At 36.9% G+C, this 21808-nt stretch overlaps 1 protein-coding gene across 17 annotated transcripts in view; it reads right to left on the bottom strand.

Annotated features, from left to right (window-relative positions):
* Window positions 1-21808, bottom strand: part of LOC103237988 (protein AF-10) — a 212535-nt gene that overhangs the window by 62075 nt on the left and 128652 nt on the right. For 12 of the 17 annotated variants that reach the window (XM_073018774.1, XM_008002463.3, XM_073018776.1 and 9 more), the window contains 4 exons: window positions 14817-15072; window positions 11635-12204; window positions 4159-4203; window positions 3282-3314 (listed from right to left, as the gene is read on the bottom strand). In XM_073018774.1, coding sequence (XP_072874875.1) covers window positions 3282-3314; window positions 4159-4203; window positions 11635-12204; window positions 14817-15072 — 904 coding nt within the window. Of the gene's footprint in view, window positions 1-3281; window positions 3315-4158; window positions 4204-11634; window positions 12205-14816; window positions 15073-16467; window positions 16604-21808 lie in introns of all 17 variants that reach the window. The other 5 variants (XM_073018777.1, XM_073018778.1, XM_037983392.2 and 2 more) reach the window with 4 other exon arrangements.

Genomic DNA, 21808 nt, shown 5'->3' with positions numbered 1-21808 from the left:
AAATGATGAAAATAATTCAGAGTTTCAACTGTCTAATGAAAGATTTTTTTTTGAAGTTTCACAAATGTGAGATAAATATGACTAAGATATATTTCACAGAAACAAAAATAAGTGCCTAGAGAAAGAGTAGAAACCAACTGGAGGAAGTATTAGAACATCACATACGAGAACCCAAAAGTATTGAAAAAAGAAAGGGTTCTTTTTTTTTCTTTTGAGACGGAGTTTCACTCTTGTTGCCCAGGGTGGAGTGCAATGGCATGATCTCAGCTCACCGCAACCTCCGCCTCCCCGGTTCAAGCGATTCTCCTGCCTCAGTCTCTTGAGTAGCTGGGATTACAGGCATGCGTCACCATGCCTAGCTAATTTTGTATTTTTAGTAGAGACAGGGTTTCTCCATGTTGATCAGGCTGGTCTCGAACTCCCGACCTCAGGTGATCCACCCGCCTCGGCCTCCCAAAGTGCTGGGATTACAGGTGTGAGCCACTGCACCCGACCAGAAAGGGTTAATTCTATCAAAGAGTCTGAAAAAGAAAAAACTTTGCAGGAAGTAAATAAAACTACACTTAGTTTTAATGACTACTTTTACTAGATAAAGTTGGAAGTCCACATCAACAGATACAAACAAGGTCTACGTCAGAGATGTTGCATATAATAGTATGATGTATTAGGAAACTACAAATAGCTTCTATTGATGCAACGTAAAGTTGGGGAGAAGAAGGGATGACACTGGAGAGTCAGATTACAACGAGATGAAGAAAAACTCCACATGCCATGTGAAGGAGTATAAATTTTATCCCATTAAGTCCCAGAAAATTCTCTAAGTAAGACAGTTTGACATGGTCTGATTTGCACTTTAGATTGACCATTAATTCCAGTAGCATCTAGAAAAGGGACTGGATAATGGAACGAAGGTTAGGAGTTTGCTGAAACAGTTCAGATGACAATATAGGACATAACCAAGTGGGCAGTGGAAATATAAAAGAAAAGGAAGTTAAACTGATCAATAATAGAAAAAAGTTTTTTTTAAAAAAGATGACTACGAAAATGAGAGGGCAGAGTTGAGGTTAACTTCCTAGCATAAGTCTGGCTGAGGTGGCTGAGTACCATACGGAAATGAAGCTTCTTAGGTTTTTGGAAATATAAATTTGCAACTCAGGAGAAAAGTCTAAATTGGAGGCATAGATTTGGAAAGCTAATAAACACAGGAGATATTTGAAGCTGTAGGTATGCAGATTTTCCAAGGGAGTATGTAAAAGAGTCAAGGAGAAAATACTGTGAGAAAAACAATCAAGGACTAATCAAATAAATCATAAAAGGCAGATATAATCTCAGAAAGAAATGTATTAGCCAGGCATGGTGGTACACACCTGTAGTCCCAGTTACTCAGGGGACTGAGGTGGGAGGATCACTTGAGCCCAGGAGTTGAAGGTTGCAATGACCTATGATCATGCCACTGCACGCCAGCCTTGGTAAGAAAGCAAGATTTTACTTCTAAAAAAAAAATAAAAACTTAGAAAAATAACCTAAAAATATATAGCTGTAAAGAACTATGTTCATAAAGATAAAAGATTCCAATCAATAATCCAACCATCCATCTTAAGTAACTAGAAAAGGGTATGGCTGGGCGTCGTGACTCACACCTGTAATCCCAGCACTTTGGGAGTCCACCTGGGAGAACCCAGGAGGCAGAGGTTGCAGTGAGCTGATATCATGCCATTGCACTCCAACCTAGGCAACAAGAGCAAAACTCTGTCTCAAAAGAAAAAAAAAAAAAAAAAAAAAACCCAAACACAAAACATTTCAAAAGAAAATAAAGAGAAAGAAAAGCTAACTGTTGGGGGAGAAAAAAGAGAAAATACAGTACAAATTTTTCCAACGAAGTCCAAGAGACTCTCCCTCAATCACCCACAGGATAAACATCATTCACTAGGTGTCAATCCTACACTTGCATTTGCAATGAAAAATATAATTCCATTACATTGGTCCCATGATGTCTACTTTCTTTGAATCCCAAGTTTATTTTCTAAAGATGTTCAGGATTAAAGAATAAAAGAACAATTCTAAATTTACTTATGCAAACTGAAGATGATGTTAAACAACTTCAGCTTTTATACTTCTCTCCCAAAGAACAGTAACAAGTTTATTTTATTTTCAAGGATGCTGCCAATCACTTTTCCCTGTAGATACCTAGTGTTGAGGGACTCCTTGTTATCAAGAGTATTCATTATCTAAGCTTCCACAAGCACAGGTTGCATAGGCAGGTAAGAATTATGAATCAATCTATTAATTAATAAAAAATAACTTATAAGATAAGCCTCCCACCCTAACAGCGCCCACTCTTAAAGCAACAAGAGTGTCTATGCCTGCTCATTATGCCATTAGTCTCTTGTTGGCTGTAGATACTGTAAACATCTGACAATAAAATCCAAGCGCAAGACATACTGACTGCAAATTAAACCACATTAGCAAAATATGCAAGATTTCATGAAGTTAATGAAAAATGTATTGAAAAACTGCTTGGAATCAAGCAGTCTTGAACAAATGAGTCTTGAACATAAACAGTCTTGAATAAATGAGATCAGTTAATAAATGAAAAAGAAAATCAACAAAGTTGACACTACCCTCAAAATGAGAATTTTTGAACATCAAAGGATTATGAAGGTTCTTTGAGGAAACTGAAGAAACTTTCAAACATTTTTTGCAAGAATAATCTTCATTATAATTACATTACAAAGACAGTATTTGCCTTATATGCTGATTTCAGAACCCAATGCAGCAAAAGATACAACTCCACTGTAAAAAACCTCATACCAAACCAGATGTAATTTAAAATACTATCTTCCATTTATTCACTATGTGGAATATGGGGTTAAATAATTAAAGTATTCTATATATTAATAAACCCAAACCCTAAAAAATAAAATTCATATTCCAAGCAAATTCTTCACGTAGGTACCAATAATTACCTGCACTGGCAAGAGAGATCTCAAAAGAACTAGAAAAACCATTTGTAAAAATAAAAAGATTTTCAGAAACTTTAAATGCTATTATCATTTTGCCTTAAAAAGAAACAATAAAAGCCAAACTGATGAACCATATTGACCTATCATCCTCTTATTGGCAATCTACAAAAATTTTTCACTAAGGTGCTGAACAATTGACTCACTGCAGCACTGGATTTCATCTAATCAATAGAACATGCCAGCTTTCAATCGAGATTCTCTACAAAAGGCAACCTTTGTGATAAACGAACCACTAGAGAAGATTCTAATAAAACTTACCATTGTGTATTGCATTCAGCAACTCTGAGAACGCTTTTAAGTAAGGAAAAAAGGACTTCAGGTTAAGATCATTCTCAAACACACAAAAGAAATACATAGCCATAGACTGAATCAGTATAATAAAATTTCAGTAAGTCTATCATGTATCATTGTTTGAATCATTAAAACTGCAAGCTTGGCTCCATTTTTACATGGTATAAATTTTTAAATACTGTATTCCACTTGCCAACACATTACCAACTAAATTGAGATATGTTAGATATATTGCCATGACAATAATTTCCTTAGTAATAAATATGTATTTCAAATCACTTTTTAAAAGACATTTATGTCAATGTAATGTCTTGCTAAAAGCGAGTCACTATAGGATGCAATTCTATATAGGTAAATCTGCCTTAGGGCACACTTAACAATATTTATCATAAAGAAAAACCTCATTATATCATCTAACCCTATCGAATATTCTCATTTCCTAGACTTCAGTATAAGAAAGCCTCAACACATGTAGAAGACTAATCAAGAAAGCCACCTAGTGCAAATATACAAATATTGAAACATTATATTAAGAATAGAAAACAAAATGTTAAAAAAAAAAAAAAACATTATTTCAAGAAGGAGGTGAAGTTACAGTTCTGCAATAAAAGCACCATAATAAAGGACCAACAATAATTAAAATTTATACACAATTTGACTGTACTATGGGCCCGTAACAAGACAAAGCAGTATATTATCTCTGCAGGAGAAAAAATATGTTCAATTAAGAAAAACTTGCATTTTGGAAAATTAAAATTGAGAGGTTCCCAGGTGGCATAACATACTAGAAAGAGCACCAGAGGAGACAAAAGGCCTGGGTTATCAACCCAGTTAGACAACTTACTAGTTGTTGGGCAAGCTCCATCATGCCGATACTGCATGGAAATTTCTGTTGAGAGGAAGGAAAAAGGAAATCAGTGAATAAATTGTCAGTGACTCAAGGGTAAAAAAAGAAATAGGCCGGAAAAATGGAGGGAAATTCACCTAAAAGTGTAGTTAAGTAGGCCAACTAGAACTTCAAAAACAAAAATTATAAGCTAATAATTGGGATGTGAGGGGGAGAGCCAAATGTGACAGAATTCTCATAAATCTTAATGGCAGTGTGTGGAATGTATCTGTGTGTTTTTACAAAGAGTGAAGAAAAGACATAAGGGCTTACAAATGAATCTGTATAACAAGTGTCTGAGAATTTAAGGCTTCATTAATGGGAGAAAGTATGATTCACAACATGATACGCTAATACGCTTTAGATTTTCGGGGTTTTTTTTTTTTTTTTTTTTTTTGAGACAAAGTCTCACTCTGTAGCCCAGGATGGAGTGCAGTGGCACAATCTCAGCTCACTGTAACCTCCGCCTCCTGGGTTCAAGTGATCCTCCCACCTCAGCCTCCCAAATAGCTGGGACTACAGGTGCACGTCACCACGCCCAGCTAATTTTTGTATTTTTAGTAGAAACAGGGTTTCACCATATTGGCCAGGCTGGTCTGGAACTCCTGACCTCAAGTGATCTGCCTGCCTCGACCTCCCAAAGTGCTGAGATTACTGATGTGAGCCACCGCTCTAGGCCTAGGTCATTCATTAGATGGGAAGAGTTTGCCAAAAACATTTGAATACTGTTTTCATGTGGAAATCACAATTTAAGTATGATAATTTAGTTGATATGTGAGCATAAATACATTATGACTTACATAGCAGCATAAAACTCATTAAGTTACACTTAGCTCACTATCTTGAACCATTCATTTTTGAGAAAGATGGCTGCGTGTGGTGGCTCAAGCCTGTAATCCCAGCACTTTGAGAGGCCAAAGTAGGAACATGAGGTCAGGAGTTTGACACCAGCCTGCCCAATATGGTGAAACCCTGTCTCTACTAAAAACACAAAAATTAGCCGGGCATGGTGGCGCATGCCTGTAATCCTAGCTACTTGGGAGGCTGAGGCACAAGAATCGCTTGAACGTGGAAAACAGGTTGCAGTGAGCCGAGATTGTAACACCGCACTCCAGCCTGGGCGACAGAGCAAGACTCGGTCTCAAAAAAAAAAACAAAAAAAAAAAAAACAAGAAAAGAGAAAGGTAACAAATGAGTAAGACATTATTACCCTTACTCTTTTATTCCACTGAAACAAGAACAAGCAGAAGGTGCAGAGAACAAGGCAATAAAACACTACTAAAAGCAAAATCTGCTCAGAGTATGAGAACTTAATTTCTATATGGCTTTCTAAGGGAAATGTAACTGATAAAACTGGACCAAGGCTGTGACTCAAAGGACCTGGGTTTGTTAATTCTGGAAGCAACTGGTATTCCCTTATGGCTAACACTGTTGGCAAAAGTTTTTTAAAGAAGGGATACCTGGAAATTCCTTGGATATTATTTAACCAAAAACGTAGCCCCCAAATCCAAAACTTTTTGAGTGCTCCCATGACTCTCATGCTCATTGCAGCATTTTGGATTTCTGATTTTCAGATTAGGGATGCTCAACTGGTAAGTATATACAATGCAAGTATTGCAAAATCCCCCAAAAATCTGAAATTCCACACACTATGCTCTCAAGAATTTTTAATAAAGGTTACTCAACCTGTACTTTGAAAGGACATAGTACGTCCCAGGAAATGCTAAACCATCAACCTCTTGCACTTTGAGTTCTTTATGCCTCCTGTTCCATTACTGGAACCTAAATTTGTGGGAGTTATTTACATACTACTGCTCAAGGTCATCACCAGGGTCTGATTTTTCACACAGAAAAAGTTGCAACCTCCGGCATAAATGGGTTAATGAATATCAGACTTTTCTCAGAGAAAATAACAAGATGATTCTAGTGAAGAAAAAGATGTTCTCAACTTTCACTTTAGTAAATCATAAATTTTTGTAATGTGGTGAAGATAAATAGCAAGGAGGAAAGGACAGATTGTCGACTCTTCCAAAACGGTTTTTGATGTTTCAAAAGACCCCATGCCTAACTGTTCAGAACTCAAAAGAACGTACATAGAAAAGAGTTCAGTCAAAAGAAGAACAAAACCTATAAGCCCCAAACTTAAAACTCTTAGAAATCACTTTTTAAAACACACTAATTTTCCATTTTGTACAAGTCACTATAAAACAGGTCATTTATCAGGACACACTTCAATCCATAATAAAAATTTTACAATCTAAACTCTGAATCAAACATTTTATAGGTGTTTTCTAGGCTTCTACTCTAATTTGATCTACGGTTCCCAGAAAAAAATGTACTCTGCTACAATTTGAACATGTCATGAGAGAATTTTGATTACTATTAAAACTAGTACTTCTAGCCAATAATTTCAAGAGGGAATCACAACATTAGAACCTGACTCTACTCCTGCTTTACATCCTAGTTGTAAAGGAGAAATAACATCAACAGGAGCTATCCTATTTCACAAGGCTGTTCCAAGGATCAAATGAGAGAGTAACTAAAGAGTTCCTAAGAAACTTAAACGTACTCAAATAAGACATTATATAAGCATTGGTAAGCTGAATGAGACAGGATTTTTTTCTTTTCCATTAATGAAATTCTTTAATAACGATAATTAGCCACAATAGTTGTTTTAAGAAAAAGATCATTAGCTTATCAGTCTGATTTCTTCAGTCTGGCATTCATTTCTCCATGAACCCATCCTACCCTATAAACATTACTTTCACAGTGCCACAAACACAAGCTTCCTGTTCCTATTAGGCTTTTCCCTCAAACAGACCTTTACTTTCTTCTCAGGTAATGCTGGCCTTCATTTTCTGCCTACTTCAAAGTACAATTCAACCTCTCCATGATCTTTTCCAACTTAATATTTTTCATCACAAACTGGCAAAATAAATACTACATGAAAAGTTCTAAAAATAGCCAGGCCCAGGGGCTCACATCTGTAATCCCAGCATTTTGCGAAGCTGAGGCAGGTGGATCATGAGGTCAAGAGATGGAGACCATCCTAGCCAACATGGTGAAACCCTGTCTCTACTAAAAATACAAAAATTAGCTGGGCGTGGTGGCACGCACCTGTAGTCCCAGCTACTAGGGAGGCTGAGGCAGGGGAATTGCTTGAACTCGGGAGGAAGAGGTTGCAGTGAGCCGAGATTGGGCCACTACACTCTAGCCTGGGTGACAAAGCAAGACTCCAACTCAAAAAAAAAAAAAAAAAGAAAAAAAGAAAAGTTTTACAAATAAAGTAATTTGTCTTACAGCTTGGCTATTAACACTCAGAGGGCAAGTACAAAATCATACAGGATACTACTAACTACATGACATACACTCATGAGAAAACTAATGGTATTCATTCATTTTTAAAAATTATGTTTAACATTTACTATGTTCAAAGCACTGTGTTGGAAGTGGGGATACAGTTGTGAATGTCAGAAACAGCCCCTAGCCTCAGGACTATTATAGTGAATGTTACAGTTTAACTAACGTGCTTACAAAGGTCATCTTTGACATTACTAAATTATCAACCTGTCATTCAAGAAAGTCAATCTTTTAAAAAGAGCATCATGAAAAACAATTTGTGATGATGTAATACATAATGCAGTTGTCTTCTGTATTTGTGGGATTCCACATCTGGGGATTCAACCATCCTTGCATAGAAAATATCTGGAGGAAAAAATTGAGTCTGTACTGAATGTGTACAGACATTTTTTCCTGTCATGATTCCCTAAGCAATACAGTATAACAACTATTTACATAGCATTTACATGATACTAGATATTATAAGAAATCTAGAAACGACTAAGTACACAGGAAGATGTGCATAGGTTATATGAAAATACTATGACATTTTATAACAGAAACCTGATCATCTTGGACTCTGGCATTTATTTGCAGGAGGTCCTGGAACCAATTCCCCATGGATGCCAAAGGATGACTGTATACATTTTCTCCTTCCTAGTTATTTATTATGGGGGGGGGGGGGGGGAAGCTTCTTGTTTCCCCAATTACTAAACGATTTCTCAATTTCAAATTAGTTCAAAGGAAAAATTAACTTTTCATACTAGTAAGAAACACTATTGCCGAAAGTTAAATTATTGGTTCAAATTTGTTCAGGGATCTCTTTGCTTAAAGTAAAACTGACGTTACAATAGTGTGGTGTTAGACACTCATCAGCAAACACCTGTTAAACTGTCTAATTAAACGGCTCTGGACCCAGGGAAAATGCATATCTCCATCACTTAAAACCTAAGAGAATTCTGTCTCAGTTTCTTGTCCTATATAAGAAGGAATAACACTTAATGCTTATTAACTGCTTAACACAGTGTGTGGCACACACTCAGTGTTCATCAGCAGTTAGCAATTCTTAACTTATTATGACTAAAGCAGTGTAATTCCTAAATATTCATGGCATGAAGCCAAGCCTCTTCTGGATAAGGATACACTTTTTACTATTATCAATAAATGTTCTGCAGTAAGTCTTAAAATGTTTATTAACATATGTAAAACTAAAGAATATATCTCAAATAGTTTTCAATAATCTTATTCCATGATCATAGCTTTAACAAGACATATAACATCTTCAGAGTAATTTTGTTTGTTTGTTTGTTTGAGATGGAGTCTCGCTCTGTCTCCCAGGCTGGAGTGCAGTGGCCTGATCTCGGCTCACTGCAACCTCTGCCTTCCGGGTTCAAGTAATTCTTCTGCCTCAGCCTCACTAGTAGCTGGGACTACAAGTGCGTGCCACCACGCCCAGGTAATTTTTGTATTTTTAGTAGAGACGGGTTTTCACCATGTTGGCCAGGATGGTCTTGATCTTTTGACCTCAGGTGATCCGCCCGCCTCAGACCCCCAAAGTACTGGGATTACAGGTGTGAGTCACCACGCCCAGCCTCAGAGTAATTTTTAAACACAACGTTTTAAAAATTTCTTGGCAGATAAATTTCTTAGGTCATTTATTTTTGTGAACTAATACTTATAAGAATTTCCCCCTAAATTACTATATTTACCTAATGGTAAGAGATACAAATCCTTTTTTACTGCCACAGGAGTAGCACAAACACTGCCCTCTGAAAGCAACCATCCTATGAGGAACACTACTCCTTATACCTAACATCTCCCCAAATCGGTAACAGATAGGAAAATATTTTCAGGGATGTAAATCAATATCTTAATTTTATTAATTTGGAGACGTGTTTCAAATAAGCATTCAAATGTAATTTCTGAAATTTAGAAATTCTCAGACTATGCTTCAAAACTACAGAAAATCAGTAAAGAGGTCTCCCTACAAAAGCAAATCTAGCTTTATCTTCTCAGTAAGGTACTCCACGTGATTAATTACACCTCTTGCTAAAAATGAAGAGAAATTCGATTTTTTTTATTAAATTTGTCTAAAGGTACTTTTTGTGACAAAGGGGCTTATTGCTAAGCCCTTCTAGTCTCCAAGGAAACATATAAATAAAAGCATACATTCAAATATGCAATATATTTAAACCTTTTCTATGAACTTCTTTCTCACTACAATTTATATATATTTTCCCCCTCTAAAATAGTGAGCCTCAACCAGAGGTAGTTTTGGTCCCCGAGACACATTTAACACATTAAACAATGTTTGGAGACTTTTTTTTTTTTTCTTTTGAGACCGAGTCTCGCTCTGTCACCCAGGCTGGAGTATAGTGGCCGGATCTCAGCTCACTGCAAGCTCCGTCTCCCAGGTTTATGCCATTCTCCTGCCTCAGCCTCCCGAGTAGCTGGGACTACAGGCGCCCGCCACTTCGCCCGGCTAGTTTTTTGTATTTTTAGTAGAGACGGGGTTTCACCGTGTTAGCCAGGATGGTCTCGATGTCCTGACCTCGTGATCCGCCCGTCTCGGCCTCCCAAAGTGCTGGGATTACAGGCTTGAGCCACCGCGCCCAGCCTTGGAGACATTTTTTATTCCCACTGTGGGAAGGGAGAGTGTGATGATGCTCTTGGCCTGTAGGGGGCAGGGACTGGGGATTCTGGTAAATATCCTGCAATACACAGGGTAACACATGAAGACTTGTCGGATCCAAATTGTCAGTAACACTAAGATTGATAAATCCTGCTCTAGAACCATCCTTAATGCATCTATAGATTCCACTCATTTCTGAATACAAAGAAACTCCTGGCTACGTGATCTTGGGCATCTTATTTTATCTTTCAAAGCCTCAGTGTCACCAGCTGTAAAATGAGGACATTTTATAACTGTTGTTAAATGAGATAATAAATATTAACATAACTGGCACATGACAAATCACAGTTATAGTTACCATTTCTCACATCTGACCTTTACATATAATATTTTCTCTCTTGGAGTGGTCTTTTTTCTGTTTGTTTACTGAAGTTAGTACTCTGTATTCACAACTATTAAAACAATCTAAAACTTTGTATTTATAAAATAAACATGAGCATTCTTCATTAAATTGTATCATTTTTCCATACCATTTCCTACCTACCCTTGCCACCAACTAACAGAACAAATACAATCCATAATTTATCTTAGCTAACTTCTTGTTATTTCAACAATCAGAAATCTAAAACTAGAAGGTTTCAACATTTATTGAAAATCATTTATCTTAAATTCAAGATGCAATTTAAAAGATAAATGCTGACATTTCAGTTAATATCAACTGTTAAGGGTCTGTCTAAAAACATGCATTTTGAAGAAATTTTTAAAAATTGAATTGAAAATAATATTCATAACACAAATTGCAAGTTACAGAAACATCCCAATGGTGTGAATAACAATGTATATCAACTCACTTGTCGTATAATAAAAAGAATGGTAAAATCATGAAGTATATTTGAAAACAAAATTAAATCATTTCGGATACCTCCTGAAATAAAATGTGACTGCTAGATTCCACAAACTTAAATCATTTATCACTGATATAAAAATGTCCCAGGATAGAGTAATTCAAGTAATATCTGTGTGAGAAGTCATTTAGAAAATGATGACTAAAATTGAAGTTTAGAGAAAGGGAGCTCAAAACAAAACAAAAAACAAAGGGTAAAAACACTCACACCCTAAATGAAAATTCTGCATTGGTTTTTTAAAAATACTGTGCAGGTGAAACAAAAATAGGAAATAAATTCTAAGTGTTTTGTAAGTAATGAATGACCGACCAATAGACTGTTTAGCCTACACAAGTAAAATCAAATTAGTGCCGAACATCTTTCCCAAAAACCAAATCATCTAAGATTTTAAGACATTTTTGTATTTTCCATTAGAGAATTTAAAAACTAAAAAATTTCACTTTAATTAAATGTCATTTAGTAATTCCAAGTATTATCGTAACAACAGTTGAAAACATTTTGAGACAGAAGAAGGGAGGTGGTGGGAGTGAAGGAAAAAAACAATAGGCAAACCCCTACCTGAACCAACTGGAGATGAGCCAACACTGAGGCTCTGTAAACTTCCATTCCTGAGCAATGTAGGAGACTTCTGCAGACTAGAGCTTGTTATGCTTCCTGCAGCTGATGCTACAGATGATGTTGGTGAAGCAGAAGAAACTGAGAGATGAGAAACATTCTCTTGATTTTTGTTTCCTTTGGGTCTACCAGGTCCATGCTTACTTTGTTTATTTCCTTTCCTTTTCTTTTCCTTTACAGTTTCTTCTTCTATGCCAGAAGTTTGAGCCCGCTTATATCCTGCTGTAGGAAGGCTGGAATTACCCAAATCTCCAGGTGAATTTTCAAAGCTTTTAGGCTGTGAAATAACAGCTGAGGTTGAAGGGAGACCAATTAAGGTACTAAAACTATTTACCCCCCCTTCCTGGCTTCCAGACTCTCCTTTATGTACATCTTTGGTTGTTGATGACTGTTGGGAGTGAGAGTAACTGTCATTACGCAGATCTGAGTCTGTAAAGCTCAGGAAATCCTGGGGAGACTGTACTGAACTTCCAGAAGATGATTTTACACTGCCTGGAGTTCCTGAAAAACTGCCTGTAGTTAAAAAAAAAAAAAAAAAAAAAAAAAGGCGGGGGAGGGGGGACAGAAAAATTGGATGCTAAAGTTCCCATAAGCAGCAGACATGATATAATCATTAAAGAGAAGAGAGTTTTAAAAAAATTACCTACAACACTTAGGACATCAGTATATTAAGACTTGAAAACTTATTACTGAAGTCAAATTTATCCCTAAAATTACCTTTAAAAATATGTGTCATTTTATAGATGGTATTAAATGTTTACTGTGGAATTGCAAGCTATTACTTATAAGATATAAGATGTTTTTTATTTCACCTACCTTTTGCCACAGCAACATCCGCAATTCTCCCCCTAACACCTCATGTATGCCTGAGGAAGGACTAAAGAATAGTAGTCTCCTTTCCACAGTCATGCAAGAAGATGTTAACAAGACTATAATCTGACTCTAAATGTATAGGGGAACTTCTTTCTTGAATATTGAAGGTATGACTGAAAATGTTCCCAATATACAATAAGAACCTAAAGACGTTCCCTAGGTTATGAGTTCTAAGTTTTAAGACATACCAGTCATTGTTATTGTTCAGCTGAATCTACCACAATAGAAAATGGATTTGACAAAATAATGATCATATGGAATCTAATCTATGCCTCACATTCTCCCAATCCAATTTTCATGGAACTTCATAAACACATCAGCCATCACTGCTTATTCTTTCTTTAAAGAACATCAGTACCCCACCATGCCATTCTAAGATATAAGAACCTTAGGCTGGGTACAATGGCTCATGCCTGTAATCCCAGCACTTTGGGAGGCCAAAGCGGGAGGATCACGAGGTCAGGAGTTCGAGACCAGCCTGACCAACATGGTGAAACCCCGACTCTACTAAAAATACAAAAATTAGCCAGGCGTGGTGGCACGGGCCTCTAATCTAATTTTCTCTACAGAAAATTTAAAAATGAGCTGGGCATGGTGACGCATGCTTGTGGTCCCACCTACTTGGGAGACAAAGGTGGAGGCAAAAGCTAACTGAGGGTTTGAAGCGGGAAGAATGCTTGAGCCCAGGAGGTCAACCTTGCAGTGAGCCATGAACACACGACTGCCCTCCAGCCTGGGCAACAAAGCAAGGCCCTGTCTCAAAACACACACACACACACACACACACACACACACAACCTAGAAAACAGGTTAGTGTGTTAACCTGTTAAACCTCAAACTTTGTAACAAATGCATTATTAATCAACAACTTATTTACTGAGACCTATGTAAATCCCCTAAAAATTGTCCAGTATTTATCTACTAAAAAATGTAAACCTTAATTGTATTTATTTATTTAGTGGGTTTTGTTTGTTTTTGTTTTTTGTTTGTTTGCTTTTTGAGGCAGGGTCTTGTTCTGTTGCCTAGGCTGGAGTGCAGTGGCACAATCACGGCTCACTGTAGCTTCAACCTCCCTGGGTCAAGCAATCCTCGCACTTCAGCCTCCTGAGGAGCTGGGGCCACAGGCGCACATCACCACACCTGGCTAATTTTGTTTGCCTGTCCAAGGAGACAGGGTCTCACTCTGTCACCCAGGCTGGAGTGCTGTAGTGCAATCTCAGCTCACTGCAGCCTCAACCTCCTGGGCTCAAGCAATCTTTCCACCTCAGCCTCTGAAGTAGTTGGGACTACAGGCATATGCCACCATGCCTGGCTAATTTTGTATTTTTTAGAGAGACGGGGTTTTGCCATGTTGCCTAGGCAGGTCTCCAACTCCTAAGCTCAGATGATCCACCTGACTGAGCCTCATAAAATACTGGGATTACAGGCATGAGCCACTGTGCCCAGTTCACACACAGCTAATTTTTAAATTTTTTATAGAGATGGAGTCTTACCATGTTGCCCAAGCTGGCCTCAAGAGTTCTGCCCGCCTCAGCATCCCAAACTGCTAGGCTTATAGATGTGAGCCACCATGCCTGGCCAACCTTAATTGTTTTTAATGTTCAGGAAATATAAATAAAAAACACTCATAGAAAAGATGCAGGAACAGTGGCTCAAGCCTGTAATCCCAGCACTTTGGGAGGCCAAGGCGGGTGGATCACCTGAGGTCAGAAGTTCGAGACCAGCCTGGCCAACATGGTGAAATCCCATCTCTACTAAAATACAAAAATTGGCCAGGTATGCTGGCATGCACCTGTAATCCCAGCTACTCAAGAGGCTGAGGCACAAGAATCACTTGAACCCGAGAGGCATAGGTTGCAGTAAGCCGAGATTGTGCCACTGCATTCCAGCCCGGGCAACAGAGCAAGATTCCATCTCAAACAAAAAGAAGGGCTGTTCTATAGAACTCAAAGCAAAGCTCCAGCTTTTATTATTTTTCTCCCCAATTTTAAGCATTATTCCACGTCTAGTTAAACATTAAAATTACAATTTAACTCCGGAAACACAAATCATATTATAAAAGGAAAGAAAAAGTACCAGAAAAATTTAATAGGAAACACTATCTTTAAAGTAATCTTACTATAGCAACTAATCATATAATAATCCAGAACATCCATTAGTTATAAGTTCCCAAAAAAAAAAATTCTTTTACAAAGCATAACTATTATTAACCATCTTAAAGACAAGTATTTTAACTAAAACATCACTAATACCTTGAGGAAAAGGGCTAGCTGCTGACACAGTTGTTCCTGGATTTCTTCCACCACCAGGCTTTCTTCCCCTTTGACCTGAGCTGTGAGCTGAAGATTTCTTCCCTTTGCCCTCTGACCCTCTAGTCTCTGAAACATCTTTTCCACTAGAGGTGTGTGCAGAGACTTCCTGGAAATTTGCATTTGTAAATCGTGCAGTAGTATCTTCCAAGCGCTTCAGTGATCCAGATATAGAGTTGTTGCTAGTGCTTGTATAAGTCTAACATTTTGATTCAAAAAGGGAGGGAAAAAGAGTTGATTTACATTTTAGTTACAGAAAACAATAGGTGACACATTAATAATAAGAACTTGCAGAATAAACACAAAGTTTCTGTTCTAAAAATAAGTCAGTTCACCTAAGAAAATCATCCAAAAACAATTTAAGTCTATTATAATTACTTAAAAAAAAAAAGAAGAAAGAAAAGAAAAAGCATAGATAATTTAAAGATGGCTGTTTCAGGATCAAATTGCAACAACTAGTAAAAGTATGTATTAGTTATATTTATGAAGTGACACACAGTAATACTGAAGATAAGCATTTGTCAAGCAACATCATTTTTTTTTTTTAACAATGTCTACACTTCTTAGACATGAAATTAAAATAAGCTTTAGTGTTCAACACAGGAAGGTGACAATAAGGGACTAACGTGCTACAAATCCATTAGAGGACCATATCCATGAGTTTATAAAGCTAGCGGAGGACAGAGCGAAACTTTTTAAAGAATTCAGGTGAGGGTCCCTTTGCAAAAAAACAGAAAGATTTGAAACAGAAATCATTTTTCCAATTGTTATGTTGAGGAAAAAGTTATATATCGCAAAGGTAAGATTTTATAACTATCCCTAAAAGTGGTTCTCAATTATTCCCTTGATCTGCATTTGTTAAGGAAAAAGGATGAAGATCTGTATTAACAGTTTCCAGTTTTAGCAATCATTTTTATTACAAAGTATACCCAAATAATGGCGAATACATGAAAGTGTATTATACCAGATGCACATTAATCACCATGTTTTGAAATCAAAGGTTTATAAAGTCCACTAGGGCAAAGGTTTTGATGTCGCCATTAAGTTCACTAAAGTATCTGAGGCATGGACAGCATAAAGTTCACGAAGTGCTTGCAACATAATCGGCACTAAATTTTTGTTGGATAAGTGAATACTTTTTTATTGTATGTATCTAAAATCTCTGCTATAAAAATAAAAAAATTTGAAAATATGCAAAAGTGAATTTTCCCACATACAGCCACCACTCAACACAAACAGATGAATATGAAAAACGAGAACATGACAATAAAATCAAGTTTCAAAATGGCTGGCATTTTTAGCAAAAACAATTTCAAAAAGAGGAATAAGAGAAAAAATTAAGTGTTTGGAAAACCAAATCTTTCTTGCGGCTTTTCTATCAACCTGTTGCCATCCCCAGGCCCCATTATCTCAGTGCCAATAACGGATATGCATCATTAAATAGAAGAAATATTTCATAAAAACAAAGTATTCCACTATTCTAACAAACTACAATCCACAAACAAGAACAAACGTTTCAAAGTAAGTTTAAAAGGAAAAAAAATCCCATTTTACAAACCAATCACATTTAAGCTGATGAAACTTCATGGCTTACTTTAGAAATATGAACCTTTTCCATGCTGGGCAGGTCAATTTGGAAACCACCCCACCTCATTTTTCAAATACTTTTTCCAATTACTTGAGTTGATCCTGAGGTTCTCCATTCCTCTCACATCTGATCCTTGCATGACCTAGTGAAGTTTAAAAGTCATCTAAGAAAACACAGTGGTGTTCTTCACTCATGTATTTTTGTTCATGTATCAAATAAAGAATGGAGAGAAAATTGGGTAGAGTACTACAATGAAAATACACTATTCACTTCCACATGACAATCTACATTAGAGATGGTCATTTTTCCCACTTATTTAACAGAACATCCTTGCTCAAACCCTCAAGTATAAATCTGTCCATAAAAACCCATGAAAACATGACATTTGGAAGAAACAGTATTACAAAGAAAGCAATGAATAAAGCAATCAAATTTCAGTGACAAAAAATCATATTAAAACCATAACTGAACATTTTCAAAATGTCCAAACCTACATTTCAGAACATAATCAGACTTAATACGAAAAAAATGAATTTTAGCTTTAGATGTTAACAATTTTTAAATTATACATAATGACACTCACTAAGGCAATGCAGGGTTCATTCAAAGAGAAACCTCTATTTTAATTCCACGTTTAAAAGTGATTTTAAAAGTACTTATTCCATAATGTGCTGTTGGGACAATATGGCCCTAGGGAACTCCATTATAAACATACAACAATCAACTCAAAATCGAGGAAAAGACAGGTAAAAGGAGACCAGAGGGAGGTAGGAGATGGCTGAAAGACACACTATGAGTAAGCCCAAGACTAAATTCACAAAATCTTGTTTCCTCACTTTTGTATTCTAAATGTCTATCATAGTACGAACATCTCACTGCTCTGAGTGTAATTCTTGTACATAATAATTTTTTCATGCAAATTGGACCACAAAATGCAACCTACTTCATTTGCTGCTCTACTGAAAAATATAAGTTCTTTTGTAGTTGTTCTTTTCTACTGGAGATAAAACTGGATATCTGGCTGTATTGAGAGTCTCTGAAGTGCTGCATAAATACTTTGTTCTACATTGTGATTTATAGGCAACTTAATCTTTTAAAAGGCTAATTCAGAATACATGTAATTTTTATTTCATGGCCAACTATTAGTCCAAAGATAAGCTGCAACACCAATATACCTACACAATACCATCAAGTGGGAACAAAAATTATTTACTTCAAACAAAAATTTAAAACTAGATCCAAAATTAAATAACAACTCTATAACAAGTAACCGAAAAAAAAAGCAGCTATGATTATTTATAAAAGGTATGGTTGCCTCAGATTAGTCTACAAGGCTCTGTCATCTAAATTGGTGACAAGAAGTGCTATGCCTTCAACCATTAGAAAACATAATGCACTGGTTAAAATTTTAAAATAAAATTATGTACTATTCAAGTGTCCCATAAAAACCCACAAACTTGTACCAAGCCGATCTTGAGACTACAACATGTAAACTACCTAACATAAATCACCAAAAAAATGATTAAAAAAAAAAAAGAACAGTGAGCTGTAGAACAACTTTAAGTAGCCTAATTTACATGCTACTAGACTACTCAAAAAGAATGGGGGGATCAAAACACACGAACAAAAAATCCCCACAAAACTGAAGAATAGTAGGAAAAATTGTAAAATTGATGAGGAAAAAAAAACCTCACAGTTTAAGAACCTCAAGTAACCCCAAGAAAAATAAATATGAAGAAAAGTAAATGAACTCAGTTCATTATCAAATTGTTTATCATTAAAAACCAATGATAAAGAGGAAATGTTACAAGAAACCAGGCTTTTCTTTTTTTTTTTTTAAGGATGTCTTACATGCCAAAAACAAAGATAAGAATGAAAGCAAAATTTTCCCTAAAAACATTCAATCTAGAAAACAGGTGAGTACTAAAAGAAAAAACCGTCAACTTAGAATTCCACGGGCAACTATTATAAAATGTCTTTCTAAAACAAGTACAAAATAAAGGCTTTTTTGGATATAAAAGCTGAAAGAACTAATCACTAGCAGACCAGCACTACAATAAATGCTAAAAGAACTATTTCAGGTAAATAATAAATGAAATGTGAATATACCAAGCATTAGAAATATTAATTGCTAATGGTAAATGTAGTACAGAGAGATGAAGCAAGATGATGTGAAATTTCTCATCACACCACTCAAAACAGTGTGCAAATTATAATTTATTTATTTCTGGAATTTTCAATTCAATATTTTTCACACCTCAGTTGACTGAAGGTAATTGAAACTGTGAAAAGGGATAAGGAAGGAGTAACAGACAAATATAGTAAAAATGATAAATAATAAAGAATTGTTCATAACTTTTTTTTTTTTTTTTTGAGACGAGTCTCGCTCTGTTGCCAGGCTGCAGTGCAGTGCTGCGATCCTGGCTCACTGCAACCTCCACCTCCTGGGTTCAAACGATTCTCCTGCCTCAGCCTTCCCAGTAGCTGGGACTACAGGCACATGCCACCATGCCCAGCTAATTTTTGTATTTTTAGTAGAGACAGGGTTTCACCATGCTGGGCAGGATGGTCTTGATCTCTTGATCTCGTGATCCACCCGCTTCGGCCTCCCAAAGTGCTTGGGAGGACAGGCATGAGCCCCCGCGCCTGGCCTATTTTAAACTCTTTATAAGATAGCTGATGTAGAGCAAAAGGAGTAACAATAAATTGTGAGTTTTGTAACATATGTTTAAAAAAAAAAAAAGTGATAAAAATAGCACGAAACCAAAAGGGTAGAAGTATATAGCTACAAGGTTCTTACACTATATGTAAACTAGTATAATTCTGCTTGAAGGTAAACTCTGATAGACTAATGATGCTATACTGTAGTCTCTAAAACAATGCAATGGAACAAAAAATTATTGCAAATCAGGCAAAACTGAATCACAAAAAAGGTTCAATCAAACATACAGCAGAGAAAGAGAAAGAGAGAGAGAGAAGGAAAGAGAAATGATGGGCAAAAAGAAAAGGATTAGCAAATGTTAGATTAAAATACAACTACCCAGAGGCCAGGTGCGGTGGCTCACACTGTAATCCCAGAACTTCTGGAGGCCAAGGCAGGCAGATCAACCAAGGTCAGGAATTCGAGACCAGCCTGGCCAATATGGTAAAACCCCATCTCTACCAAAAAATACAAAACTTAGCCACATGTGGTTGTATGCACCTGTAGTCTCAGCTAATCAGGAGACTGAGGTGGGAGAATTGCTTGAACCCAGGAGTCAGAGGTTGCCATGAGTTGAGATCAAGCCACTGTACTCCAGCCTGGGAGACAGATGAAGACCCTGTCTCAATAATAATAACAACAACAACAACAACAACAACAACAGTATTATAGTAAAATACAACCACTCAGAATCGTATTATATGTAAATTCTCTAAACATCCCAATTAAAAAGCAAAGATTGCAACAATGAATGAATAAACTCAAAACATGACTATACGCTGCTTTAAAGAAACCTATTTTAGCTCAGTGCAGTGGCTCACACCTGTAATCCCAGCTACTAGGGAGGCTGAGGCAGGAGAATCCCTTAAACCCAGGAGGCAGAGGTTGCGGTGAGCCAAAATCATGCCATTGCACTCCAGCCTGGGCAACAAGAGTGAAACCCCCTCAAAACAAGCAAGCAAGCAAACAAATAAAAAAGAAGCCTATTTTAAGTTAATTTAACTTCAGGCCAGGCGTGGTGGCTTGCGCCTGGAATCCCAGCACTTTAGGAGGCCGAGACAGGTGGATCACTTGAGGCCAGGAGTTCAGGACCAGCCTGGCCAACATGGTGAAACCTCATCTCTACTAAGAATACAAAAGTTAGCCACGCGTGGTGGTACACACCTGCAATCCCAGCTACTTGGAAGTCTCAGGCAGGAGAATCACTTGAACCTGGGAGGCAGAGGTTGCAGTGAGCTGAGATCATGTTACTGCACTCCAGCCTGGGTGACAGAGTGAGACTCTATCTCAAAAAAAAAAAAAAGAAAAAAGAAAGAAAAGAAAGAAAAAAGAAATCTATTTTAAATATAAAGGCACAAAGAAAGTATAAGCATGGGAAAAGAAACATCAAGCTAAAGCTAATCAAAAGAAAGCTAAATTCACTATATTAATATCAGCCAGTAGATTTCACAACAAAGAATATTAACAAAATACAGTGGCGTACTCATCAAGAAGATACAAAAATCCTAATTGTTTCTGCACCTGCTCACAATAATTGACAGAACAAACAGGCAAAAAACAAGTAAAGATATAGACAACTTAATATAAATCAACTTGACCTAATGGACATTTACAGAAAAACTCCACACAACTACAAATGAATACACATTCATTCTTTTAAAAAACACACAGAGCCAGGCGCAATGGCTCACGCCTGTAATCCCAGCACTTTGGGAGGTTGAGGGGGCGGATCATGAGGTCAAGAGATCGAGACCATCCTGACCAACACAGTGAAACCCTGCCTCTACTAAAAATACAGAAATTAGCTGGGTGAGTCCCAGCTACTCGGGAGGCTGAGACAGGAGAATCACTTGAACCCGGGAGGCGGAGGGTGCAGTGAGCTGAGATCACGCCACTGCACTCCAGCCTGGGGACAGAGGGAGACTCCATCTCCCAAAAAAAAAAGCCACACAGAATATTTAACAAGATAATCCATGTTCTGCATCAATAAACTTAAAAGGAATGATATAATATAAAAATATTAAATTAGAAATCAGTAACAAAGTGAATATCCAAATATTTCTAAACTAAATAACACACTTTTAAGTAACTCATAGGTCAAAGAAGAAAAGGAAAACCACAAAGCATTTTTTTAAACTAAATAAAAATGAAAACACGACATATCAAAATTCATAAAGCCCTACTTAAGAGGGAAGTTTATATCATTAAATGCCAATACTAGGAATTCTGGTTACTCATTGAGCATATGAGGAGGAGAGAGAAGTCTTTGCTCTACCCTAAAACAAATACAAATCTCAACAAACTGAAAATCATCAACTCTTACATTAGTGAATGGAGAGGTCATAGGGCAAACTGCTAAACAAAAAATTGGGGCTCATACCTGTAATTCCAGCACTTTGGGAGGCAGAGGCAGGCAGATCACAAGGTCAGGAGATCGAGACCATCCTGGCCAATAAGGTGAAACCCCATCTCTACTAAAAATACAAAAAAATTAGCCGGGCGTGGTGGAAGGTGCCTATAGTCCCAGATACTCGGGAGGCTAAGGCAGGAAAATGGTGTGAACCTGGGAGGTGGAGCCTGCAGTGAGCTGAGATCACGCCACTGCACTCCAGCCTGGGTGACAGAGCGAGATTCCGTCTCAAAAAA

The sequence above is a fragment of the Chlorocebus sabaeus genome, chromosome 9, assembly GCF_047675955.1.
Source record: "Chlorocebus sabaeus isolate Y175 chromosome 9, mChlSab1.0.hap1, whole genome shotgun sequence".
NCBI lineage: Eukaryota > Metazoa > Chordata > Mammalia > Primates > Cercopithecidae > Chlorocebus > Chlorocebus sabaeus.
This window is presented reverse-complemented; position numbering and strand designations above follow the sequence as displayed.